At 37.7% G+C, this 27970-nt stretch overlaps 1 protein-coding gene across 1 annotated transcript in view; it reads left to right on the top strand.

The window, feature by feature from the left end:
* The window catches only part of ITK (IL2 inducible T cell kinase), a 42898-nt gene that overhangs the window by 10480 nt on the left and 4448 nt on the right, over positions 1-27970 (top strand). The window contains exons 2-15 of the mRNA XM_070739003.1: positions 11312-11416; positions 12563-12644; positions 13214-13342; positions 15040-15080; positions 15697-15848; positions 16404-16469; positions 17563-17617; positions 18528-18607; positions 19840-19976; positions 21060-21134; positions 22705-22876; positions 24312-24528; positions 25432-25496; positions 27274-27392. Of these exons, the coding sequence (XP_070595104.1) occupies positions 11312-11416; positions 12563-12644; positions 13214-13342; positions 15040-15080; positions 15697-15848; positions 16404-16469; positions 17563-17617; positions 18528-18607; positions 19840-19976; positions 21060-21134; positions 22705-22876; positions 24312-24528; positions 25432-25496; positions 27274-27392 (1495 nt within the window). The remainder of the gene's footprint in view (positions 1-11311; positions 11417-12562; positions 12645-13213; positions 13343-15039; positions 15081-15696; positions 15849-16403; positions 16470-17562; positions 17618-18527; positions 18608-19839; positions 19977-21059; positions 21135-22704; positions 22877-24311; positions 24529-25431; positions 25497-27273; positions 27393-27970) is intronic.

Here is a 27970-nt window from a genome sequence, read left to right as displayed (position 1 = left end):
TGTATTATCAATTCCCCAGGAGTTGTGTTTCACTTGAAGAGGAGCTTTATCCTCTTTATGCTGGATAGCAAAAAATATATCCCACACAGCTCAAATCTAATTTTAGTTAGCTAATATGTCTGCTGCTTTAAACCATTCTGCCAAGTTCCTTCTCATGTTATATAGCAAAAATATCAATGCACGTTTCTTGCATTGTATGTATATAGATCATACAAACTTTTGTCACATGCACTGCATGTTAGTGCAGGTGCAGTAGGTATTTTAATTTATTGTCTTATCTTTGTCACACTGGGTTGTATTTTGCAGTTTTTCAGAATTAAAACCACCATATGAGAGAGAGAGAGAGAGAGAGAGAGAGAGACATCTCTTTGCAGTTCTTCCCCTGCTATGCATTACTTGAAGAAGAGCAGATAGTCATAAATACTAGATGTTGGACATTTTATAGGGTTGGTTTTTATGATAATTATCTGTTGCACTAGTACATGGATAAGGAAAACAGTTCCCTAAAAATATCCTGTTTTAATACTTCCACAGTTATTCTCAGTTGGCTTGTTTAGATAAGGTTGACAGGAGTTGAACTCCAAAATATACTTCTCAAAAAAATAAAAGGAACACTCAAATAGCACATCCTAGATCTGAATGAATGAAATATTCTCATTGAATACTTTCTTCTGTACAAAGTTGAATGTGCACAACACCATGTGAAATTGATTGTCAATCAGTGTTGCTTCCTAAGTGGATAGTTTGATTTCACAGAAGTTTGATTTACTTGGACTCATATTGTGTTGTTTAAGTGTTCCCTTTATTTTTTTGACTAGTGTATTTCAAGGCCACTGGATTACCTGCTGCAGTTCTATAGATTTCACTCTGGGACCTAGAAACTATTGATTGATTGATTGATTGATTGATTGATTGATTGATATGGTCCAATACACAATGAGGGTTTTAGTGGGTATACATATGGTAAAATACATAATGAAGGTTATAGAGGATATACTCATAGTAAAATGCATCTAAGAAAGAATAGAAGAGAAGATATAGGAATAAAACATATCAATGAAAGAATAGAAGAAGAGATATAGGAAGAGATAGAGCAATAGGACAGGGGATGGAAGGCACTCTAGTGCACTTCTACTCGCCCCTTACTGACCTCTTAGGAATCTGGATAGGTCAACTGTGGATAATCTAAGGGTAAAGTGTTGGGGATTTGGAGATGACACTATGGACACTATGACACTATGGTAATGAGTTCCACGCTTCGACAACTCAGTTACTGAAGTCATATTTTTTACAGTAAAGTTTGGAGTGGTTAATATTAAGTTTAAATCTGTTGTGTGCTCTTGTGTTGTTGTGGTTGAAGCTGAAGTAGTCACCGACAGGCAGGACGTTGCAGCATATGATCTTGTGGGCAATACTTAGATCATGTTTAAGGCATCTTAGTTCTAAGCTTTCTAGGCCCAGGATTGAAAGTCTAGTCTCGTAAGGTATTCTGTTTTGAGTGGACGAAGGAAGAGCTCTTCTGGTGAAGTATCTTTGGATATTTTCAAGGGTGTTAATGTCTGAGATGCGATATGGGTTCCAAACAGATGAGCTGTATTCGAAGATGGGTCTGGCGAAAGTTTTGTAAGCTCTGGTAAGTAGTGAGAGATTGCCAGAGCAGAAGCTACATAGGATTAGATTTACAACTCTTGAAGCCTTCTTGGCTATGTTGTTGCAGTGGGCTTTGGCACTTAAATCTTTTGTTATTAGTATACCGAGGTCTTTAACTGAGTGGGGGTTATCTGTGATAATTTGATTATTCAGTTCGTATTTGGAGTTCAGATTCTTTTTCCCAATGTGTAGGACAGAGCATTTGCTAGTTGAGATTTGGAGTTGCCATGTGTTAGACCAGAGGTCCCCAACCGCCGGTCCGCGGACCGGGCCCGGGCCGTTGGGGCTTTTCAGCCGGTCCGCGGCGCCAGGGCCCCCTCGGCCTTTCTGCACCACCAGCGGCGCTCCCCCCGCCAGCCAGCCAAGCCCCGCGCCCGCCGGAACCGGCTCCTCGCTCTCCCCCCCGCCGCCCGCCGCGTTTGCAGGAGGTGGGGAGGGTTGGGCGGACCGCCAAGGCCAGGAGGGACGCCACTGCCCCCCCCTTCCCTCTCTCCGCCCGCCGCTGCGCCTCCTTGACGCCGAGAGGAAATGCCGGCAAAGGCTTTCCTCAGCGGAGGCCGGCGAAGGTGATATTGAATGTCGGGGGAGAACGGGCGGTTGCACGCGCTCCCTATCTCCCTGCTAGCCCACTCGGGATATTCAAAATAAGAAAAACCTTTGCCGGCGAAGGCTTTTCTTATTTTGAATATTCCGAGTGGGCTAGCAGGGAGATAGGGAGCGCGTGCAACCGCCCGTTCTCCCCCGACATTCAATATCACCTTCGCCGGCCCCGCCTCTCCTGCAAACCCCCTTGCTGAGAGCCCGGGGCGAAAGTGCTCTCGCAAAGGTGAGGCGGGCAGGGCGTGCGCGCATCATCGCTGAGAAGAACGGAGAGAGAACGAGAGTGAGTGAGAGCAACAGACAGCAAGATAGAGAGAAAGTGAGAAAGAGAGAGTGAGAAAGGGGGGGAGAGAAAGAGATAGCAAGAGAGAGAACAAGAGAGAGAAAGAGCGTGAGAAAGAAAACAAGAAAGAGTGAGAGAGAGAGAAAGCAAAAGAGACAGAAAGAAAACAAGAGAGAGAAAGTGAGAAGAAGAGAGAGAAAGAGGGGGAGAGAGAGAAAGAGAGGGAGAGGGAGAAAGAGAGAGGGAGAGGGGGGAGAGATAGCAAGAGAGGGAGAGAGGGAAAGGGGGAGAGAGGGGGGAGAGAAAGAGAGAGGGAGAGAGAGAGGAGATAAAGGAAGAGGAGAGAGAGAAAGGAAGAGAAAGAAAGAAAGAGGGATAGAAAGAGAGAGAGAGTGAGAGATGCTCAGTGAGCCTTTCTTTGAAGTTGCCTTTCTTTCTTTCTCTTTCTTTCTTTCTTTCTTGCTCTTTTTATTTCTCTCTTTCACCTTCCCTTCCTCTATTTCTTCTTTTCTTTCTCCTTCCTACCTTCTTCCCTTACTCTCCCCTTTCATAAGTTTCCTTGCTTCCTTCCTCTGTTCCTGTCCCTTCCCCCTTTCTTTCTTTCTTTCTTTCCTTCCTTTCCTCCCTCCATTTCTTGCTTTCCTTTTCCTTCCTCCCTTCTTTCCTCCCTCATTCCCTTCTTTCACTCCTTCCTCTCTTACTCTCCCCTTTCACACCTTTCCTTGCTTCCTTTGCACCCTTCTTTTGTTCCTGTCCCTTCCCTCTTTCCTTCCTTCCTTCCCACCCTCCGTCCATTCATTCACCCATTCCTCTCTTGCTCGCCCCTTTTACGGCGCCGCTGACAGCTAGCTCCCCCCCCCCCACCGGGCCATGGAAAACTGGTCTAGCTTAAAGCCGGTCCCTGGTGCAAAAAAGGTTGGGGACCTCTGTGTTAGACCACTCAGAAACAGAGTTCAGGTCTTTTTGGAGAGTAGTTGTGTTATCGGTGGTGTTGAAGAGTTTTACATCATCGGTGAAGATGACACAGTTGCTTGTGATATAATTGCAAAGGTCATTGATGTAGAGAATGAAGAGCGTTGGTCCCAGTACACTACCTTGGGGAACACTGCTTTTAACTGGGACGGGGTGGATATGGTGCTTCCTATTTTGACCACTTGTCTGTTGGACAGGAATGCTGTAATCCAGCTGTGGAGGGATCCTGAGATGCCATAGGATTTGAGTTTTAGGAGTAGTTTGTCATGGACCACTGAATCAAAGGCTTTGTAGAAGTCGATATAAATTGCATCTATAGATTTCCTTTGATCTAGATGAGTTGTCCATATATTTTTGCAGTGGAGGAGTTGCAGGTTGCAGGATAGTTTTTTTCTGAATCCAAATTGCTTGTTATAGAGCAAATTATTCGTTTCTAGATGGAGAGTAATTGATTTGTTTATAATTGATTCCATGACTTTGCATGGGACGCAGCATAGTGATATTGGTCTGTAGTTATCGACAAGAGAGGGGTCACCTTTTTTGAAGATGGGGATGACCATTGCTTTCAACCATAGCTTAGGAAGTATGCTGGTTCTGAAGGATTTTTCGAAAATTATGCTTAGTGGTTCAGCTATGGCAGTAGAGAGCTTTTTTAGGAAGTAAGCACATAGACTGTCTGGTCTGACTGATAGAGAAGGTTTAAGGTCACGTAATGCTTTGTCAACTCGGTCTTCAGTGAAGCCTACCTGGATTAGGTCGTTGAGGGAGTTTGAGGTGCGATTGATGAAATTGGGGGATGAGCCATTGCTGTTAACAAAGACAGAGTCAAAGAAAGAGTTGAGGAGGTTAGCTTTGGATGAATCGTCATGGTATTCTTTGTTGTTGAGTCCTTTGAGAGGTGGGACAGATCTAGAGTCTTTGAGTTTGTTATATTCTTGTTATATTCTTTTCACTGGAGCCCTGGAGTAGGTCTAACCTACGAAACATGTAGCTAGCAAGAGGCAGCAAGCAAGGAACTTGTAAAGCGTCATATTGCACTTGTTCACCCAGCACATTCAGTTTCTTATCAATTATTATCAAGTTCCACGGTAAAGGAATCAAAATGCATTTTGAATCTGCAGAGAGATGCTCAATTACTCCAGTTTTGCAGTGCTAAGATGGCTGTGGTTCAGAATGGATGACTTGTGGGTGGGTGGTGGGTTGTTTTTTTTTGGCATATTAACAAAACCTAGGGAGCTAACTGTAAAAAACTAAGGCATATATGGGCACTCAGCAGTTTACAGCCCTCAGCCATTTTATATGCATTCCATTCCCTGCTCTCTGTCTAATTAGTATTGTAAGCAATTAAGCACATTGATTAGTGGTCTCTTCTCCTGTTTCTAGCAATGATCGTTGGGAGTAATCTAATAGAATCATCATAATCCTATTGTGCATGTCTATATTTATAGTTCTCTTTGTATGAGATTCTGTAGGAATTCCACTAGAAGTAAATCCTTTCAACATTAATGCTTCAGAAAAATTTCTTGTGTCCTTGATCCTGCTAATATTGCCTGCTTGTCTGGACTTAAAAATGCTTGTCGTATCTAACATTATTAAAATTTCTCTCCCTCATTTGTTTGACTAAGAGCCAGTGCATATAAGCACTGCAGAAATACATTCAGGCAACATTTGTCATGTTCCTATGAGTTTGTCATCATCTCATCTCCAGACCACAAGTTTGAGAGGCTTAGGTGAAACTTAGACATATCATCATTAAAATAATATTTCTCCTCTGATTCTGATACTTTCCTATACTGTTTCCAAGCTGTATAAAATCTGTTAGGTATTGTCATGCATTACTTTGGAGGGAAGCTAAGTGTGTGCAGTGATTCAAAACATAGTCAGCTGAAGCAGTGTCAGCACTATAAGGTTGACAAAGAAACCATTACAATGTAGGTATTTAAATATTTCTATTTAACTAGTTACAGTAACACACTCTTAAAAATCTAAAAATACCTTCCCTTTATCTTCGTGTGAACTAAGGAGACAGTTTTTTCAAGTTATTTTTTTCAACCCAGGCTCAAGCTCCGCTTATCTGATTGTTGGCTTCGTAGCAACTCTTCCTCCATCCTTCAAAGACATTCCATATGTCCTCTATGGATAGGATTCAGCCATCAGGGCTAAAATTCGATATTGGTATAGCTTACTGCCAAATTAAAGGTAGAAATTAACTCAACACTGGAGAAAGATATAAGCAATAGATACCTTTCTACAATGATAAAGGATTAAGTTTGGGAAAGAAAAAAGATGTATGAAGGAGTTATTTTAAAACTATTTTTATTTTGCTGTTTTTACTGCTTGCTTTTCTAAAGAGCTTCCTCCTTTAGTTTTTACAAAATGTCCTGGCAATATAAATTATATTCCTAGACTCCTATCATTTAACTCTTATGTGTTGACATCAAGATTCATGCAACTTAATTTGTTCTGTATCGTCAAATGGACCTCCTTAAATGTTCATAGGCTGGCCACAGCATCATAGTAGGTAACATTTATAATCTTCCCGTAGGGCTACTTTCAGGTATCTATGCTTATGTCACACAATTCAGCTTTAATTTTGGGAAGCAGATCCCTGTACATAGATAACCACAAATTCAGTAACCAGCTGATAAAGTAGTAAAGCAAATCTAAAGAACAAACCTTCCCAGGAGAAATTCACTTATTGAAACAGCAACAGCTGGGCCCTACCGTGATTTATTAATATAAAGATTGAGATTCAGCTGGTCTTTGTATTTTGAAGGGCTAGAGATTAAGCTCTAATTTCTTTGCCTCTGAATGGCTATTGGATATTATAGTTTAATATGACCAGTAAATGCAAGTTTTTATTGCTGACTGTATTCAATATATGTGATGAGATTGATTTTAAAATAGAGATGTTAAGGTGTCTATAGCAAATCATTTCTGAAATGCTCATAGTTCTTCTTCATCTCTTGCCTTTTATCATCTGATGATAAAATCTTTAATAAATTATTTTTAGATTATTTGGATATTTTTCATAGGTTATCTTGGTTTAGTTTAGTTTCATTTTTAACATGCAAGATGACAATAATAGTCTATAAAAAGAAAGCAAATAAAATCTCAAAGTCTCTATTTAAGCATAGTATAAATCTTTTAAAGTTTTAGACACAACAAAAACAACAACAATGATCTTTAAAATGTATAGACTTTGGGCAGATCCTCCTAAAGAGATTTCTTTGCAGGGATTACTGAGAAGGTCTTTACCAGGGACAGTTGGAAACGGTGTTCCGGTGGTGGAAATGGAGTGCGTAGTCTAGCCGAAAGGACGTCCGCATGAGATTTCGGTTGCTGCACATGCGCAGCAACTGAATCTCTCTGCAGTGCCTAGAGCAGCAGCTGGGGCCAGCAACAGCATTGGCCTGCCTGAACTCCGGCCGCGTGGCTTGATTTCTGCTCTCTTGTACCGCAGGCATCTGTCTGCAGCACGGAGAGCAGAACAAACTGCGTAGCTGGAGCTTGGGGCCGCACAGCCTGCTCCCCGTGTCACATGACATCTTCCTCCCCGTGCTGCATGCAAGCACCATTCATAGAAAAAGGTAAGGTAGGCAACGAGCGGGGAAGTGCTTGAGCTGTGAGCAGAGCTGCCACTCGTGGCAGGGGAGGTGGCATGTGGGGAAGTGCTCCGGCCATGAGCAACAGAGCCGCCAGTCACAGCAGGGGAGGTGGTGAGCAGGCAAATGGAGAGGGAAGGTGGAGGGGATTACTTTCCTGCTTTTCACTATTTTTGGCTTTTTTGCTTCTGTGCATTCGCGGAAGCAAAAAGCCGGAAATCGCATGTCCTTGCATGAACCTCTGCTTCTGCGCATTTGCAGAAGCTGAAAAATGCATCGTGCACATATGCATGCTCCCAGCACCATTCTGCTGGTGCCAGGAATGGTAGCCAATTGCTGGTCTTTACTATAATGACAAACACAGTGAAGGGCTACCAAAATTTTTACTACCAAACTGTGGGCATGGCTTATGCACTGCATTTTCTTTCAACATCTTTCAGTGCAACTTGGATGCTCTGGGGTGGAACTCCATTTTTGCTACCACACTGCATTCCCCTGGCCAAACTTTACAGGCAAGTAGGTTCCTATGAAGAGATGATCCAAATCATATGCTGCATATAGCCTGAAAGCTTAAAAATAGCCATTGGTGTTTTTCCTATAAATAAACATGAAACCACAAGAGCTGCCTTATCATAGGCAACTTATCATTTGACCAAAAGGCAACCTCAATGGCATAGTGCTTTAACAATTTATTGAAAGAGATTAATCAAATTGTTTGTAAAGCATAGATAAAGCGTCCAGGCTATTTTAGTTTTTTTAAACAATTGGGGATGGTGGAGGAGCCTGAATCAGTACAAAGTATTTTGTTGTATTCCAACTGGCATCAGCATTGGTCAATTTTATCTGGACTCAGAAGCTAAACTGTGTTGAGTAAGATAAGTACAGTACTTGGATCATTAAGAAATACCAGGGCTAAATAAATGTGAAAATAGTAGGGAACATGATTTATTGAAATACTTTAAATCACCTATTATTTTAATGGTTTTTTGGAAAAGTTTTGTAAGCTTGCCTTTTGGAAGTTTAAGTTTGACATATGGTACTTTCAATATACAGTTGGCAATATAAGCAACTAAACAATATTGTCTGTACGTGCTAATAGCTTCTAAGATACCTGCAATTTTGTTGTGCTTTAAATGGAAGCCAACCAGTGGTGGGTTCCTAGCTGTGCGGTAGGTGACTCTCCACCGGTAGTGTCTGCCAGATTGCGCAATTTGCATTTGACTGCTCTGGTGCCGGTCCGTTGGATGGCGCCATCTTTTTTCTTGCATTTTTCAACTTTATTGCTTTCTGTGTAGGTGCAGAAGCAAAATTGCATGAGGGGACACTCATGTGCATGAGATTTGGTGATTTTTTTGCTTCCGTGCATAGTTGGTTTATTGGTTATATAATAGAATTAGACAAAAGGCAGAGGTTGTGGCATAGGAATTATAAACTAAAAATGTCAACTGCATATAAGGGAAATTTGTATAAGATGTTTTATAGATAGCACCTAGAACCAGTGAGGCTGGCAAAGATGTTTAAAGATAAATCAGCTAAATGTTGGAAGTGCCACCAGATAACTGGGTCATCAGTTATCCTCCTCGCCTTTCGTAAACTCCTTAAAACCCACCTTTGCCGTCAGGCATGGGGGAATTGAAACATCTCCCCCCCCGGCCTATACAGTTATGTATGGTATGTTTGTGTGTATGTTTGCTTTTAATAATGGGGCTTTTAGTGTTTCTTTTAAATTATTAGATTTGTTATATATTGTTTATTATTGCTGTGCACCGCCCCGAGTCTACGAAGAGGGGCGGCATACAAATCTAATAAATAAATAAATAAATAAATAAATAAATAAATAAATAAATAAATAAATAAATACTACCATATGTGGTGGACAGGTGTAGAACAGTAGTGGGTAGTAAATCCCATCGCTACTGTTTCACTTGTATGTGATGCTTCTGTGCATGTGCAGAAGCATCCTGGGTGGGTGGACAGAGACTCCTGCTGCCGCCACTGCTACCAGTTCACCGAACCAGGTGGAACCAGGAATAACCGACTGCTAGGCAAAAAAAAAAATTGAATAAAAATGCAAATCTGGTTGGAAAATATGATAAAGTGGTACATTAATTTAAAACCAGAAATATTTCTGCTGGGGATGCCTCTAAGCTGCAGTTTATTTGTTGAGCGCCATGCTCACCACCCAATGATGAGTTTGGTGGTGTTCTAAGGAAATGTCTTCCAGCTCTTCAAGATCAATTTTAAGAGCGTCAAGAAGCCAAGAGCAAAAGTAGCAGCACTGGAAGTGCAGGACTGTGTGTGTCCCTCCGCAATGGCGTGTGTCCCTCCAAAAGCTGCTATCATTGCAGCCATGGTGGGGACAGGGCCATGTGTGTGTGTGTCCCTCCACAAGGATTTGTAGGCAGACACCACGCCTCTGAGTAAAAGAGGTGCTGGCGATTGACTTTAAGAGCACCAAGAAGAAGCAGAGAGCAAAAATAGCAGGAGCAGGGGTGACAAGGGTGTATGCATATGTGTCCCTCCACAAGGACTTAGAGGCAGTCACTATGCCTCTGAGGAAAAGACGAGCAGTGAAGCCCTGGCTGTCGCCCGAGAGGGTACCATGGAGGGAGATGTCACACACTCCTGTTGCCTTCACCTCCACTACTCCACTACTTTTGCTCTCAGTTTCTCGGCACAGTATCTGCATCCCTTCAAATTCCTTGTGCAGTGCTGCCATCACCACTATGTTCGTCACGCATACGTATCCCATTGGACTTGCAAGGCAATGGGATGTGAGTGCTCGAAGAACTTGGTGATAAACATGATAGATGGTGCGAGAAGGGGGTGACTGGGGGACCAGTTTGGGGGTGTCGCTACTGGTTTGGCGACTTTGGCCAAATTTCCACCAACGGTACCCGCGAACTGGTGCGAACCGTCTGAATACCACCTCTGGACATTTGAAGCATCTTTTGTCTCATACCCTTCTTTACCTGTTTGAGCTTTGAAGTTTTTCCTCTCCCATGTTGAAGAATAAGCATCCTCTGATGCCTCATTGATAATGTTAGCAGTGGCATAACCAGGCCCAGCACCCACTTGTCAAATTTGACTGCTGCTGTCATGTTTCTACCCTGCCAATTGCTGGGTCATGCCCTCCATGTCTATTTTGGATTGGGGTATGTCCTGCAGAGGACTTGAACATTTCCCCAAAGGCATCTGCCTGTGTAATGTCTGACAAGTGCTTCACCATGCCCTATTCAGGCATTTTGCAGGATCTTTTTATATATGGGTTTAGCATTCTGCTGGTCACATTTTTAAATAATGGATGAGAGATAAACTGTATCAGTCCTTTTAAACTCCATGCAGATTCGCATATGGGGACTGTAAATGCCATAACCTATAAATAGAATGTAACTGGCAATCCATTTGGACTAAGTTGTCATCCTCAAGCACAGAAAAATAAAAGCTATCACACAGCTGTGGGCTATGTAAGGCTTAATTATATGAGTGACAACTATGCCAAAATCTATCCTCCCATTTTGTGGAAGTTTATTTCAATCAAAGTTGCTTCTGATATTCTTCTTGTGATTGTATTATAATGCCATGTCTTATGAATTGCATAATTAATTGTGTATCATTTTTGAAAGTCACTTAGATTTATTTCTAATAGAAAAGGCATAAGATCAGTTGCTTGTCACATTTGAACAATAATTCCGGAAACTCCACATTTAACCTCTGTCTGAAATGAAAGATAAAAAAGTGTTACATCTCAGTTGTAGAAAAATCAAAGCAGGAAATCAGTTACTTTCAAAGAGGGCTGTGAACCATTCAAAGTAAGGCATTAATGGACAGCAGGGTTATTATAGTTGTTGCTTTTTGGCTTCCTGTTCAGTGCAGCTTTTATAGCAAAATATACAAGCCAATGCATTGATGCTTTCTAGATCTACCAAGGAAAAAGAGAGGGGGGGGGATCCCACTATTTCTCAGGAAATAAGTCAGCTACATGTTCAGAAATTTAATTAGACATATCCCTAGACATTTCTTTCTTCTCTTTTTTTTAATGCTGAAAATCGTAACATGTCATTCATTATTTTCACTTCCCTTGCTAAAATACTTTCTAAACATGAATGTGTGGACACATTACAAGTGTAATGTCAAGTAAGCAATGAAACCAAATTGTCTTGGAGCCTAATTGTATTTTGTATTTTCTTTCTCCTCTTAGAAAAAAAGAATTCTAAAGGGTTCAATTGATCTATCCAAGATTAAATGTGTAGAACTTGTAAAAAGTGATGTCCCAGTTCCTTGTAACTATAAATATCCTTTCCAGGTAAGTATCAACATAAGCCATTACAATTATCCTAAACATAAACAGCAGTACATCAAACTTGCAAGTCATGCTTAATGCTTTTTTAATTGACCAAAGGATTTAAGGGATAAAAATTGCTTAGGTGGTGAAAGGGAAATTGTACCAAAAACAACTTATAGCATTTTCAGACTTGTTTCTGTTTTTAATGCTAATTGGTATTTCTAAAAATAATCCAGCTGCTTTGTACAATACATTTCTGATCAAATTTTAGAACTGTATATAAAATTTAATTGTTATCCTCATATTCTCCTGTTTCCTCCTTTGTCTATTTCAGCCTCTTGATAACATTATTTTCATCTGTTGCAAAATTCTCCCAGTAGCATTTTTCTCTAGAAAGAAAACTCTAGAAACTTCCCACCCCATCCCCAAATGCAAGTAATTAATTAGGGAGAAAACTTTTAGTTTCTTCTGGGAAATATGGGGCTTCTTTTGAGTGGGTTGAACTAAAGCAAGCCAGATATATAATAATGTAAACAGCATGTGAAATCATTTTTCTCCCCAGCTGCAGCCCAAATGTTAGGTTCCTGTTTGGCAGTGAAATGAACGATCCATAATGTGCTACAAATATAGTGCCATTCAGAAAGTTAACAAAAAATGTTGATCCTAGTGACAAAATTCATGATTGACCAAGGCTTCGGTTTCTGAAATAGCTTATGGTTTCTGTTTCTTACAGGACAAATACAGAAGTGAATATTTGTTTGGGAAATAAAGGTTTTACAACCTCAGTTAGGCTTATTCTCTTTTAAAAAGCAAAATTCTATTCTAGTCTGTTGAAATTTTGCTAAGAAGATCTAACAATGGAATAATGGATGTCCAGTGCTTTTTATTATGTTTTATCCATTGTATATGTAATGTATTCATTAAACACACACACATCACACATGCATACACAGATATCTTAGAATAAGAAATAATGTTCACTTGGCAAAATGTTTAATGCAATTGTTTTGTTAGTTATCTGCCACCACATTAGAATATTTATTATTTATTATTTATTAATACAAGTTCACTTTTCCTTCGAACATTACATTAGAAACCGTTCATAGAAAGTGGGCGCATCCTGTTTAGTTTAGACTCAACTCTAAATCCTTTTTCCTCCCATCACAGATTTTTCATGACAACTATATGCTCTACATCTTTGCCCCCAGCCTAGCAAGCTGCCAGAAATGGGTCATGGTTCTGAAAGAAGGTAACTTGTAACTCATCACTTTGTAATTCCTCAGGTCAACACTTCATTTGAAATTCAGTATGTCAAGTTGCAGCCTTTAATTATTCTAATATCACTTTTTTAAAAAAAGTTGATGGCAAACTGTTGATGGGAAAGATTTATTTCACCTCTGTATGCTGGGAATAATGTTTGAGGATGGAAGAGATATGTGTTTATCTATTTATGTAATTAAATTATATGCTGCATCAATGACTCCTTTTACATAATAATACATTAAAATAAAATGAGATTGGCTCTTATTACAATGATAGCTTATTCTTGTATTACTTGTAGTAAGTGCAATGGTGTGTTCACGATATCATGGTGAAAACTCTTCTCCAAACATCAGGAGTTTTTTCTGAATTTCATCAATAAATGCTCTCTTATGTTTCATGGGGTAGTGGATGTAATAGAAGCAATTCTTTCCCATCAAATGTAATGATTAAAATGACACTCTAGAGATTTGGGAAAAGGCAATCCCAATACACTTGCAGAGTATCAGATGGGAGAAGTTTATTGTAAAAGCGTATTTGACATTTTCTCCATTTTAGAAACTAGGAACAACACGACATTGGTGTCAAAGTTTCACCCAAATTTCTGGATAGACGGACAATGGAGATGTTGTGCTCAGTTAGAAAAAATGGCAACAGGCTGCATGGAGTATATTCCAGCCAACACTGGTAGGAAATTCAAAAACGTCTGTTCCATCAAGGCTTCAAGAATAATTTAAAGTACTGTTATAAGCTATAGGACATCTGTAAAATGTGTTTGAGAGAAATTCAATAAAGCTTTATGTTTAATTCTGTTACTTTTATATAGTGGCTTGACTATTTTGTGGTTTGGCTCGTGAGAGTGATCTGCTCACCATATGGCTTGAATCTGTAATGTGGATCTATTCATTTCCTTTGGGGTTGAAGATTTCCAGACCCAGTATTGCTCATGTATAAAACCAATAAATGTCTAAATGCTTAACTTCTCCATAATATAGTGCAAAGCAATGTGAAATGCTGGAAAATCCACCTAGAATTCTTGCTTTATGTTTGTGATGCAGTCACTCTTTAGAACATATGTGGATATTACTGTTAGCTGGCATGCAATATATGGGCTGTACATTAATTATGCATCTTAAATAAGCAAAATATATATATTGTATATTATCTACTTTAAGCACTAGGTTTCACTTTTGGATTCACTAAGATCTATGAGTGGTTGCTCTTTCTATTGCACAAACCTCACTTGCTCTGGCCTCTGTTTAAGGATAATATTCTTATCACCCATGTCCTGATTATGGGTTGCTGTTACAGCCATTGCCAGTTCCTACTCCAAATAAATGGCTGTCCAGTTAGCAAAACAGTATTCCCTTCACATTGTACAGCTATGTATTGTAGGTATTTTGAGAAAATACATATCTTCTTGCAATATGAAATCTTTATCACAATACCACTGACTCCCATATATCGTAAAGAAAAAGGGATATTAGGTCCAAAGAAAAATATAACTTTGAAAAATAAAATGGGAAAACATTTACAACTTTTGTGAATTGTATTTCTATTTTGTAAATTATATTTGTGTATTTCTATTTTGTAAATAGAATTTTTCTTTTCTATTTAATTTGGCCTACTTATAATAGTGATAGAATTGTGTATTTGGCAGAATTTTCAGATATAGTTTACATGGAGTCAAATGCTCATTTCCTAAAATTATTTCTTAGCAAAAAGTGAGATCTGTTTGCTTATAGTTTCTAGTTATGATTCTTGACCTAGTCAATACCTTTACCAATTTCTTGGGTTGTTGAAAATGTTCTACTTCAGCCAATGCTTAAAAAATATAGGAAGCAATAAATATACAGTTAGTCCTTGAAGACACTCAGGTTGTCACTCAAGTAACCGGGCCAGGTTATCTCCGGGACCGCCTTCTGCCGCACGAATCCCAGCGACCAATTAAGTCCCACAGAGTGGGCCTTCTCTGGGTCCTGTCAACTAAACAATGCTGTTTGGCAGGACCCAGGGGAAGAGCCTTCTCTGTGGCAGCCCCGACCCTCTGGAACCAACTCCCCCCAGAGATTAGAATAGCCCCCACCCTTCTTGCCTTTCGTAAGCTTCTTAAAACCCACCTCTGTCGTCAGGCATGGGAGAATTAAGATATTCTTTCCCCCTAGGCTTCTACAATTTATGTATGGTACGTTTGTATGTATGATTGGTTTTAAAATAAGGGTTTTTAGCTTCTTTAGTATTGGATTGTCGCATGTTGTTTTTATCACTGTTGTTAACTGCCCCGAGTCTATGGAGAGGGGCGGCATACAAATCCAATAAAATGAAATGAAATGAAATTATAAAACTCTTAATATTTTGTTGATTTCATGTTTTTGTTTCCATAGCCTCTAGTAAACCTCTTCCACCTACACCGGAGACTAACATGGTAAGCATCAAGTTATGGGTGGTACTAATAGAGAAGCCGTCAGGCATGAAGCCTGAAGTTCAGTTTTTTAAATGCTATATCAAATTTTTCATCTAAAATGTGACTTAATGTTTGCAATTTTTTGTATCATATGTAGTGACATTTTTAATAATAGCTCTTTAATTTGTGATGATCATACTTCAATATCCATCTTTTGAATGATCTCACATGATTCCTTCTATTATTACTTTCTAAGAATACAGCAACTAGAGCCCAATTTGGTTAATCCATATCTATTTATAGACAAAAGGCTTAATATTGAGCCAATTTGGTCTAGCGATTAAGGCATCAGGATAGAAAATAGGAAATTATGAGTTCAAGTCCTGCCATACTAGGTACAAAAATTATTTCTAAAAATAATAAAGGCAGCCCACATATAACAAATAATAAATTTAAAAAGGCTAGTTTGCCCTACAGTATTAATATTATAGGCACAATATATCATGTAATTCTAAAAATATTCTTTTTGTGAAATACATGGCTTGACCAAACTGATATGCTATACTGTATATATAATCAAATATTCTTGCAGTCACTTTCTACTTTTAATATGTCTTTCTTTAAAAAAAAAAACCAGAAATCATCACTCGATACCAAGGAATCTTCAGTAGTTGCCATTTATGATTATATTGCTCAAAATCCTCAGGAACTGACATTACGATGCAATGAGGAATATTATGTTATTGATGACTCCAAAGCGCATTGGTGGTTGGTTCAGGATAAGAATGGGTAGGTCTGTAGAAAAAAGAGATATTTTCTTTTTCTTCTTTTTTAAAATGTATGTTCTAATTCCCTCCTACATTATATTTCCCCCATATGTTATCCTTTTCTTATTCATCTTGCTTTCCTGGCTTGGATTACTGTATTATTCCGTAATCCATGATTTATATGTGTTTTATGTTTTTTGTTAGATGGCCTAGACATTGGTATTTGAACATAGATCTTTTAAACATTTATATGTTGTTGTTGTTGTTGTTGTTATTATTATTATTATTATTTATTAGATTTGTATGTTGCCCCTCTCCGAGGACTCAGAGCATCTAATCTAGATGAAATGTTAATATGTATTGCAAGTCCATGTGTGATATGATGTATGTTAAATAATAAATAATAAAATTGAAAGTTTTACTTTGGTGATAGAATTGGTGCCAATTCTATCAGCAGGTTTGATATTATGTATTCTGCTCAAACAGACAATTTTAATCAAGTCAAGTAAATTTTAATTTTAATCAAGTTATATGCTGAAGTTTCTCATCTTTTAATAGAACAACTTATTTGTTGCAGGCATGGAGGATATGTGCCAAGCAGCTACATAGCAGAAAAATCACCAGATAATCTTCAAATATATAAGTAAGAATTTGCTGTTTCTTCATATGTAATATCATTATCAAGAGACTAAGTTATAACTGAAACTTTGAATTATTTAATTTTTAAACCTTAACATTAAAGTGTCAGTTCAATTTTTATTAGTAAAATAAACTGATAACTCTCAATCAATTTTGTGTTAGATTAACATTCTTTTTAATTTTTTTTAGGTCATAGAAAGAAATGGAAATCTCAGTTTTCCGTTCCTTTTAGCAGATGTGGTCCTAGTCAGGACCAGCTGACCTTTGCCATATTCTTATACTTGCTATTGACAAGGCCTTCCAAAAGCTTGCAAGAAGGCTGTGCACACCCTTCTTCAAATCATGCAGTGTTTCGGAAGGATTTCAAAGGCACAGTTAGTCTCAGGAAGAAGGCACTGTACAGAAAGCAGCTGCTTCACATAAAGCCAGGGACATGCCTTGTCAGCAGTGGAAGGAAAGAGATAGTGAAGGTCACCTAGGGACAGCAGGGTCTACAGAGTGCAGGATTGTTCAGAGCACTTGGTGCTTTGCATTGTGGCACGAGGGCACTGGATTGAGCCATGGGCTTCTCAGCAGCAGCGGTGGGTGCTGTTGAGAAGCCCATGGCACAATCAGGTGCCCTGCGGCAGAAGTTAAAGGCCTGGGGGCAACAGTGTCTGGAGACTGCCAGGTATCTAATTCAGCTTTCCACTACCATCACTGCCAAGGAGTACTCTTGTAAAGAGTGGCTGGAAGGACAGAGATAAAGGAGAGTTCAAGAGGAGACAGTTCCTATCCTTGTCAAGGCTCGAGACTTGGAGGAATCAAGACCAGAATGGCTTAAATTGGGGTGTGGTCCTTGGATTGTGACCAGTTGGATTCAGTTAACAATGACAATGGGCACTGCTGACATTCATATTGTTAATCAATGTAGTCAAGCTTTTTGACCTCATTACTTATCAATGGGAATTCTAGTTCCAATTACCATCATAACATGAGGACTACCAGTATCTACAAAAATATCTTATTTATTTGCCATGATATCAAACATTAATGCTGTTTATGAATTGGTTCCACTTGACATGCCACATGTTTTGCTTTGTACTTAATCTTTGCAGCTGGTACAACAAGAATATCAGCCGAACCAAAGCAGAAACAATGCTCAGGGAAAAGGTAAAATAAATCCCTTTAGATGGTATCCGCATTTTAGTGTACTTAAATCAATGTCTTTCTTCACTTATTTGGGCATATAGAAAATTAATATTCAGTGATGTAATAAGGAAATTGAGTAATACTTTTGAATTGAATTGGTTAAAAACCTTTAATTTGAATCTGCTGGTTATGGTGGTCGTTGTAAATTATAATTTTCACTCATTTTCCCCTAGTCTGTCTGCTTCCCTCATACGATTGCTGCACATATAAAATACAGGCAAAATCACTATATATTGATGGCCTGAATATTTGGAGGAAGACTGCTAGAGGAAAATATGAGATACCAAAATAGAACAAGCAAGAAGAAATTAGTTTACTTTTGGTGCAACTAAAATAAAAGACAAATTCTAGCTTTCAGCAGCTTTTGAATATTTTGGGAAGCCAAAACAGTCCTACTGCTCAAATTAATTTGACAATACTGCATCCGTATTCTTGGGTTGTTTGGTCTGTTTCTTGTTAGACATCTTCTCAATTTCTTGCTTTCTTGTGCTTTTGCTTTGTTTCACTTTCCTTTTGGCAAATTGGGTATGGATGTATTTACATACATGAAGTATACTGTAAATGCCTTTATTATATGATTAGCAATGGATACATTTGGTCACCCAATTAAGGTGCTGGGTTACCAGCAGGAAAACCCAAAATAATAGTCCTTCCTTAGGCACAAAAACAGCTGGGTAACTTTGGGCAAGTCTCTCTCTGTACAAACTACTACTGAAAAACATGTTGTCAAAAGGATTACATGGACTTGCCCAGTGGTTCCCACAACTAGAATGAATGAATGGATGGATGGATGGATGGATGTATTTCAGACTTTAAAAGTGCCTATTTTACAGAATCCTTTGTAAATTCATTGTATTACATCTTTCTGCAGGATAAAGAAGGAGCTTTCATGGTGAGAGATTCAAGGCAGCCTGGCACCTACACGGTCTCTGTCTTCACAAAAACATTAAGGTAAGCTAGATCTTGGGAAAGGGGGCAGTTTTTTAAAAAAATATCATTTAAATAAAAATTAATATTGAATAAAACATTGTCAAACATTAGAAATAAAAATAATTTATTGTTAATATATGGCTTTTTCATGACATTTGTTGGAGATCCTTCTTTTCACAATAGTCATTCATCTTCATCTTTTTTTTTTTTACAAAATTTGATATTTAAAAATAAGGTAAAAGTAGATGTTATATTTAATATCCTGATTTTGTTATTAATACACTTTCTAAGAATTGATGTGCTAAAGATCTACAATTGGAATATGCTATTATTATCACTATTTTTAGGTTATAAGTATTCTTGCTGCCCACTGAATTATTCATTTGCTCTGCTCTGCTTGTCTTTTGCTTATTCCCCCAAAATATGAGCAGCTAACAGTGTCAACATATAAAAAATGACCCACCCACCCCTCTAATCCCAAATGCATTTAAAAGAGTACAAAAAATAAAAACCAAAACATACAAATATTCTGCACTAGCGAACTCTCTGTGTAATTGCAACACATGGAACAGGTCACTTTTTTTCACAATATTCATAAAGCCCAAATGAATAAACACAACCAAACCTGCCAAAGAGTTTCAATGGACCCCTTACAAGGCCTCATCGGGTGACAATTCTTTAGTGATGGAACCCGGAAAGAATTGATGCTATTTAATCTGATTAAATGATGGATGAACATAGGAGATTATCCTTCAGATAAGCATACATTTCTTTTCAATATTAATTTCTATACCTAACAGAAGGCATAATTTTGGCCTTGCTGCAAGAATAAATAACTTACATAAACAATTCATTTTACGACCCTAAAATCCCTTAATTTAGGGTAGAGTTAGGGTGAAAGGATGGACCTGAGCATTTACTGGCCAAATTCCCTTCCTGACACCTACATGGAGTATGCAGCAGATATTTTTTTTTGTGCTCTAGGAAAGAAATATCTGCTGCTACCTAGAATTGAACTCTCAACCTTCCAAGTGGGAGGCAAATGTCTTCACCACTAGGCTACCACACTACTCAGTATAACAATTTACATATTTCTCTAGTAACCAGTTTTCAGAATAAAGTGGTTCATAATATTTATTCTACGGTTCAAACTCGAATTGGATTGATGCTTCACAAATCATTGGTCATTTTGCCTTGAACATTTTTAGCTGCCTTTACATTATTTTAAAGAGGCATATTTGCTATCTTTTTAGCAATGACAATAGCCCTGTTATAAAACACTATCACATCAAGGAGACTAGTGACAAGCCCAAGAGATATTACCTGGCAGAAAAACATGTTTTTGATTGTATCCCGGAGATGATCAATTATCATCAGTATAATGCAGGAGGTAAGTTCAGGCAAGAAAGGTAAGAAGATGCAGCTAACCTAATTCTAAGATGCTAAAAATGGAAGGGAAAATTATCTTGATATCTAATGTTTTAAATAATTCCTTATTATCAAAGCTTGTGATCAATGAATATCAATTTACTTAGTATCATAAAATGCTGAAAGTTTCCTAGATCTTTTACAGGAAGCCTGCACTTGCCTTCTCTTTATATGTATTTGCCTGTTAGGTATAACTTTGGATTATATTGAAGGGAAATTATATAAATAAAAGATAATTCTTTGCTCTTCTATATATTGTGGGATAAATTTAATATTAAATGCTTAGACCATCAGGTACATGGCCTAAGTGTCTACATGTTGCATATTCAAAACTTTACAGACCTGCCTGAGAATTTTTTTTGGTATACTGTACTTTATTGAAGCCTCACATTGGTAACTTCATTATTTCTATATTTGATTCTAAAATACGTTCTTTTTTTAAAAAAAAATTAATTGATTTTTAGTTCCAAGACAGGACAAAGATACATACAAAAACACACAACATAAAAAAGGAGCCCAAGCTGCTCCATACTTTTCATAAGTCTAAGAAATTTAAATACGAGTCTTGTAGATCATATTAAGAAAAGGTAATAAAAAGAAATAATGAAAGGAAGAAAAAAGTATAAACTATCACTAATTACTATTTAGTCAGATTCTTCTTGTCCCTTTAACTGCCTTTTATAAGATACATTCTTATAGTACATCTCCATATTTCTATTATTATGGCCGATCATTTTTTTTCTAAGTTGCTGAAAGCTAGCACTTATGAGGGACCCTTGGTGCTCTCTGGGCTTGCTTGTTTTCTTGCAGATGTTTCATTGCCCAAACTAGGTAACAACATCAGTGTTAACATATCACTGTACATCACTAGCACTCATGATGTTATCTAGTTTGGGTAATAAAATGTCTGCAAGAAAACAACCAAACTCCGAGAGCACCAAGGACCTTTCATTTCAATCTTGAGGTACAAAAATCCCCCTATATACTGGTACTCTTATGTTTGAGTCTTTTTAAAAATGTATTTGTACATTTCTTCAAAACATAGGTCTTGTTACTCGGTTGAGATATGCTGTCTCCTCCTGGAGAGAAAAAGCTCCTGTTACAGCTGGATTAAGTTATGGTAAGTAAACTGGATATTTTGCTAAAGGTAATATTACCTTGTAATTCTTTTTGGTTTTGAGACAAAATGAAAGTAAAACTCACATTTTCTTTCTTTAAAATTTAAATAAGACTAAATAAGACAATCAGAAAGTGTCTTTCTTTCTTTGAATGGGAATAAGGGTGCAGAGCAGTGGTGAAATCCAAAAAAATCTCCCTACTCGCTCTGTGGGTGTGGCTTGGATATGGCTTGGTGATCATGTGACTGGGTGGACATGGCCACCTTGAAGTCACTCACTGTTAGAGCCAGGAGCTGCACATTTTGAAGCACATTCTACTCTTATTTATTTATTTATTTAGTTAGTTAGTTAGTTAGTTAGTTAGTTAGTTAGTTAGTTAGTTAGTTAGTTAGTTAGTCCAATACACAATGAGGGTTTTAGTGGGTATATATCTATATACACATAGTAAAATACATGATGAAGGTTATAGAGGAGATACTGATAGTAAAATATATCTAAGAAATAATAGAAAAGAAGATGTAGTAATAGAACTTATCAATGAAAGAATAGAAGAGGAGATATAGGAATAGAAGAAAGGTATAGGAGATATAGGAGAGCAATAGGACAGGGGACAGAGGGCACTCTAGTGCACTTGTACTTGCCCCTTACTGACCTCTTAGGAATCTGGATAGGTCAACCGTAATCTAAGGGTAAAGTGTTGGGGGTTTGGGGATGACACTATGGAGTCCGGTAATGAGTTCCACGCTTCGACAACTCGGTTACTGAAGTCATATTTTTTACAGTCAAGTTTACAGTCTTCTGAAGCCCCCAACACTTTGAGTCTCCCTCCACCATTTGGCTTGACTGCCTAAGTGAACTTAGGAGCCTTCTCTTGCCCCGCTCTCCATTCCAGATGACTGAGGACCGTGCATCCCATCATTCCTCCACCCCATTCCTGTAAAGGCAGAACTCCCCTGAAGAGCAATCCAAAGAGGGGAGCGGTATGCTGTAGAATAGGCTGCCTTCCACCAGGGCCCGTGTGCCTTCCATGCTGGCTCTGCGAAACTTGGGGGTCTGAAACAGCCTACTGGCTTCCCACTCATCCATATACCTGCTCTCTTTGTAGATCAGCCTGACCAACCACCAGCATACTCCAGGAACTCTGTTTGCAGAGTCTGGTGCTCCAGAAGAAGGAGACTCAGCCATGGTGGTACTTCCAGTTGGCAGGCAGGCAGGTAGCAGTCCCCCATGTGGGGAGAAACCCAGCCCAGCTGAGCCACCATGGAGCTCATGATGTTTTCATTCTAGAGTTATACTGGCATATACACACATATACATATACACACACACCTAGGGGTGTTTGGGGTGTCCTACCTCACAGTATTTGTTTCCAGAGGGTAAGTCATTTTTGTACTAAGTTTGGTTGAAATTACTCAAGGCATTCCAAGTCATGGTATGTATGTATGAATGTATGTGTGTGTGTATGTATCTATATATGTACAGTATGTATGTATATGTACATACACATTGTTATTGCTTATTGAACAAAAGCAAGTACTGTATTAAGTTGTTTTTCTTTTTTCTTTTTCTGAGGCAAGTGGATTATTAATCCAGAAGAACTAACATTTGAACAGGAGATTGGTGTTGGCGAGTTTGGGGTGGTTCATCTTGGCAACTGGCTTGATCGTATAAAAGTGGCCATAAAGACAATTCGCTCAGGAACAATGTTAGAAGAAGACTTTATTGAAGAGGCCCAAGTCATGATGTAAGCACCGATTTGGTATAGGACTTGATGTAATACCGAAAGAATTTTGATGATTATTGATGTTACTGGAGCAATATGGGATGTTAAAATGAATAATTAATATTAAGACTTTAATATAAAATAACAATTAAAATGTTGTCTTTTTATTGGGCATTTAGAAATGATAGATGGGGAACAAAATGAATGATGAGTAAAGATGTTAAGGAAGGAGAGGAAGCAATAGGGATCAAAATTAAGAGGTATGAAATAACCATCTTGGAAAGTTAAACCATAGCAGTTAATCTGGAATAAAAATTGAAATTAATTAGTGGTAGACCCAGGAAACAAAACTAGGTTAAGAGGTAGCATTAGATTGGTAATATATGCCTAGAACAAAGAGTTATATATATAGAAATGATATAAAACATTAATTTTAGAAGAGGAACCATTAGTCTAAAAGTTTGAAATATAATATCAGTCTACTAGATATGAGATGAGCTAGGATAAGAAGCACTCAAGGAAAGGCAAAGAGGGAGAAAGAGGAAGTAGAAAGGTGAAGGAAGAGCAGAAGGAGTGGAAAGAAGTAGAAGAGATAGAGAAGGACTAAGAAGGTAAAAGGAAGAGATGGAGATACAGGGAGAGGAGTATAATGGAAAGAAGAAAAACAGACTGATCAATGGGAACTGAAAATAGGTGCAAAATAAGATATTTATTTTTGACTGATTAAATTAAAATATATAAATATCTATGTTATTGATATATCTTAAGGTATGTGGGTATTGATATACAAATGGAATTATGGAGAAAAATTTAAAAAATTGCCAACAAAAAAGATTTTTTTTAAAGTAATAAAGAATTTCTATAGTTGGCACTCACAAAGAAACGTAAAAATGACTGCTTTATTTTTTAAAAAATTCCTACACTCTTTTGCTATGTCTCACAAACATGACTGTCTCCCAAATGTTTATTTATTTATTTATTTATTATTTAGATTTGTATGCCGCCTCTCTCCGCGGACTATATGTTATTGGCACAATCAGGCATTAAACAATTGAATTCTTGATTGAAGTCACTATATTGCTGTATTGTTACATGTTCTACAAAATACAATCTCTAATACTCTTTTTAATTAAGGTTTAAGGAAATTAATTTTCTATGAGTTGAACTTTATTCCCAGTGACTCTACGCACACATATTTAACAAGATTTTTATTTTTCAGAAAATAAAAAGTGTCAGTGAAATTTTGTATTTGTGTGAAAAGAATAATTTCATAATTGATTTCTATTTCAAGAATTATCCATAGTGAATAAGGGAAATGTAGCGTGATATTTACAATTATTATAATTTTCTCTTTTTCTTTATTTTTCTATATCCGTGTATATCTGGGTTTCTTCTTTTATGGCATTCTTCCTCATTTTCTGTTGAAAATTCCTGATTCATCTTTTTGCATCATTAGGAAACTATCTCATCCCAAATTGGTCCAGTTACATGGGATATGCATGCAAAATTCTCCTATATGTCTAGTATTTGAGTTCATGGAGTTTGGATCTTTATCTGATTACCTGAAGAAGCAACGTGGAAGCTTATCAAAGGAAGAACTTCTTGGAATGTGTCAAGATGTGTGTGAGGGAATGGCTTATCTTGAGGAGGAATCTGTCATTCATAGAGATCTGGTATGCCTGGATCACATTTGGTTTCCCTGCAAAGTAATCTATACCAGTGTTTCCCAACCTTGGCAACTTGAAGATATTTGGACTTCAACTCCCAGAATTCCCCAGCCAGCATTTGAAGTCCAAGTATCTTCAAGTTGCCAAGGTTGGGAAACACTGATCTATACCACAAAAAGTCAGCATAAAAATGAAATTACTGCCATATATTATCTTTCAATTTTAATGTAAGAAGGCTTTCATTGTTTGGACCAATAGTGGGAATTGTACAAAAGTGGGGCTTGTGCAATATTTCTGAGTGAAATAAAATCCTTTTATGTGAGTGTTATTTTTTATTGGTTTTGTTTGGTTTTGTAGTGCCCAGTAGTTTTCTATGTAAAGTAAATATAATGTCTTCATGGGTTTGCTAATTTCTTGTTGTTATTTGGTATGATAATATAGGATATCACACCAAGGTTCTAAGTCTGCAGGGCCTAGATAGAGAGGATTATAAAGGCCTGGATAGGAAAAGAAAAAGAGTCCACCTTCATAAAATTGAGTGTTGGTGAATTATGGGACTTCCTGGATCTATAGACTTTCCATCTTCCATTCCAGATGGGATAGCATAGTCTCAAACAAAGCCAGAGCTCCATTAACAGAATCTTCTAGACTTATGGCTGCTGCTCAAAATCCAGATGACATGCAGGAATTAGGGGGCCTTTGCACGGCTTCATATTGTGTACCAATTATACCCACTCTTGGATCAGCATGCCAAGTTCATGATCATTCATATCATTGTCACTGGTGAAGCTCATTTTTTTCTGTTCACCGGAAGTTCATAAAGGATTTTCTATAAGCAATAAATGTAGATATTATACAATGTGGCTCATATTATCTCTACAAATATATCCCATTTTTCCTTTCCTGCAGGCTGCTCGGAACTGTTTAGTGGGTGAATTTCAAGTTGTCAAAGTGTCAGATTTTGGAATGTCACGGTAATATAGGTTTCTTATTAATAATTACTCCTATAACTGATAAGTGGAAATCCACTACAGTTTTTTTAAATTATATCCAACTTAACTTCAATTCAACTTTATTATATTGGCAAAAGTTTCTAAAGCTCATATCTGCTCTGTTTCTGCTGCAATTTCTGTAACCTACTCCTCCCTTGACAGCCAGATTAAAGGATCTCAATGCATTTTTGTACAGTATTAGTTTATCATATGAGTTTTATCACTGTTAATGTCTGCAAATCTGTAACTACTATAAAAAAAGGCAGTAAGGTTCATAGTACAGCTTTTCCCTACCAGGGATTCTTCAGATAGGTTAGGATTGTAACACCCTACATTCAAACCCAAATCCATCTATAGGCAATACTACATTGATGGAGGCAGCTACAGCTCTTACTTTGAGTTCTATATTGTATATAGCAACTCTGCTTGCTCAATGGGACGTTAAATGTCTATGGAGATTCTTAGACATCCAGGTCACGGTTGTCCCGAAGGTGTTTTTTCAAGAATAACAGAGTTGGAAGGGACCTTGGAAGTCTTCTAGTCCAACCCCCCTACTTCAGACAAATGGTTACTTAATCTCTTCTTTAAAATGTCCAGTGTTGGAGCGTTTAAAGGTTCTGAAGGCAAGTTGTTCCACTGATTAATTGTTCTGTCAGTTTCCATCCATTGCTTCTTGTTCTATCCTCAGGTGCTTTGGAGATTAGTTTGACTCTCTCTTCTTTGTGGCATCCCCTTAGATATTGGAAGAGTACTATCATGTCACCCTAGTCCTTCTTTTCATAAGAGTAGACATATCCAGTTCCAGCAACGGTTCTTAATTTGTTTTATCCTTGAGTCCCCTAATCATCTTTGTTGCTCTTCTCTGCACTTTTTCTAGAGTCTCAATATCTTTTTTACCAGAGGCAACTAGACTTTCTGGCTTTTCTTTGAAGCCATTTTGCTTCTCATTCAAGAAGCTTCTTCAGCTCTTCTTGGATGAGAAGTGAAATGTGTTCAAAGAAAAACCAGAAAGTCCAGTTGCCTCTTGAAAAAGCACCTTTGGGACAGTGGGACATTAATTCCTCAGTTCTATCCTACAATTTCTCTTTCCTTAAATCTTGCAGATTATATTTTGAAGGTACCCAAAGAACTATATAAGGAAAAGAAAATTATCTTCTTATAATTATGCTAATAGAGGTTCTGTATGACATGTTATTGGAGTTCACCTAATAAATGTTCCATTCACAGAAGCACCCAACCTCCTATCATGCATAGCTTTCTAGGAGCATCTCCTACTGTGCAGACACCTTTCTGTCACTTGCTAGCCAGACATATTCCAATTATATTTTATTGGTCAACTGAAGTCAGTTTCTTTCCACAGACATTACTGCTTTTCTAAAGAGAAGGATGTGAAAGAATAGCAGTACTCATAAAATCAATGATGGCATTGGTTGCAGTATAACAGCAGGCCGCCTGTTTTATTTCAATAGCTTCCATAGTACTAACAGCTAAAGAGAAGCATGTCTAGAGAATGCTTAGTGTTTGATAACATGAAATGAAATTCAATCTGTGTAACTTCCAATTGGGGTATATATATCCCTGTTCTATTATTGCTTCTGGATGAGGTATATAAAAAGGTAGAGTCTCCTATATCATTGTAATTCATGTTTTCAGATGTTTTCAGATTAATGATTCAGTAACATTCTGAGATTTTAATATTTTGTTTTTCATGCATGACCTATACTATTAGAAATACTTTAAACAAATCTATCTCTTTTAGGTATGTTCTTGATGATCAGTATACCAGCTCCATGGGTACTAAATTTCCCATCAGGTGGTCAGCACCAGAGGTTTTTGCTTATAACCGCTATAGCACCAAGTCGGATGTATGGTCATTTGGTAAGAATCTTGAACAACAAACGTCCCAGTCACATAATTGCTTCAAGTTCTTATGGTTATAAAGCTGCTCATTGTTTATCTTAACAGGACAAGAAACTTGACCATGCTTTTGTCTTAGATGATCTCTAAAAAAATTTTCAATATCATTTTTTAAAGTGCAAAGTATTTAAAGCCATATTTATCTTTAGAATTTTGTAAAAGTCATAGAGCTGGGTTGTCAAACTCATGTCGCCATGATGGAATCACATATTGGGAATTTTTTTCCCCTTCACTAAACTGGGCATGAGCATGGCTAGCAGGTGACGTTTCCAACACATGGACCGGGAATTTGACAGCCCTGACATAGAGCAAACATTTTTTCACAAAACATAAGATCCATCTGTAGTTTATTGCCACTCCATATCACATGAGTTGCATAAAAGGAGCTTTTCTGCTTTGCCATTTATTTACTTACTTACTTACTTACTTACTTACTTACTTACTTACTTACTTACTTATGAGTTGAAAGGGACCATGCAGGTCATCAAGCCCAACCCCCTGCCTGTGCAAAAATCCTAAAGCACCCCAGCCAAATGGCA

Source organism: Erythrolamprus reginae, chromosome 2 (assembly GCF_031021105.1).
Source record: "Erythrolamprus reginae isolate rEryReg1 chromosome 2, rEryReg1.hap1, whole genome shotgun sequence".
NCBI lineage: Eukaryota > Metazoa > Chordata > Lepidosauria > Squamata > Dipsadidae > Erythrolamprus > Erythrolamprus reginae.
Note: the sequence above shows the minus strand (reverse complement) of the source record. Positions and strands in the feature narration are given on the sequence as shown.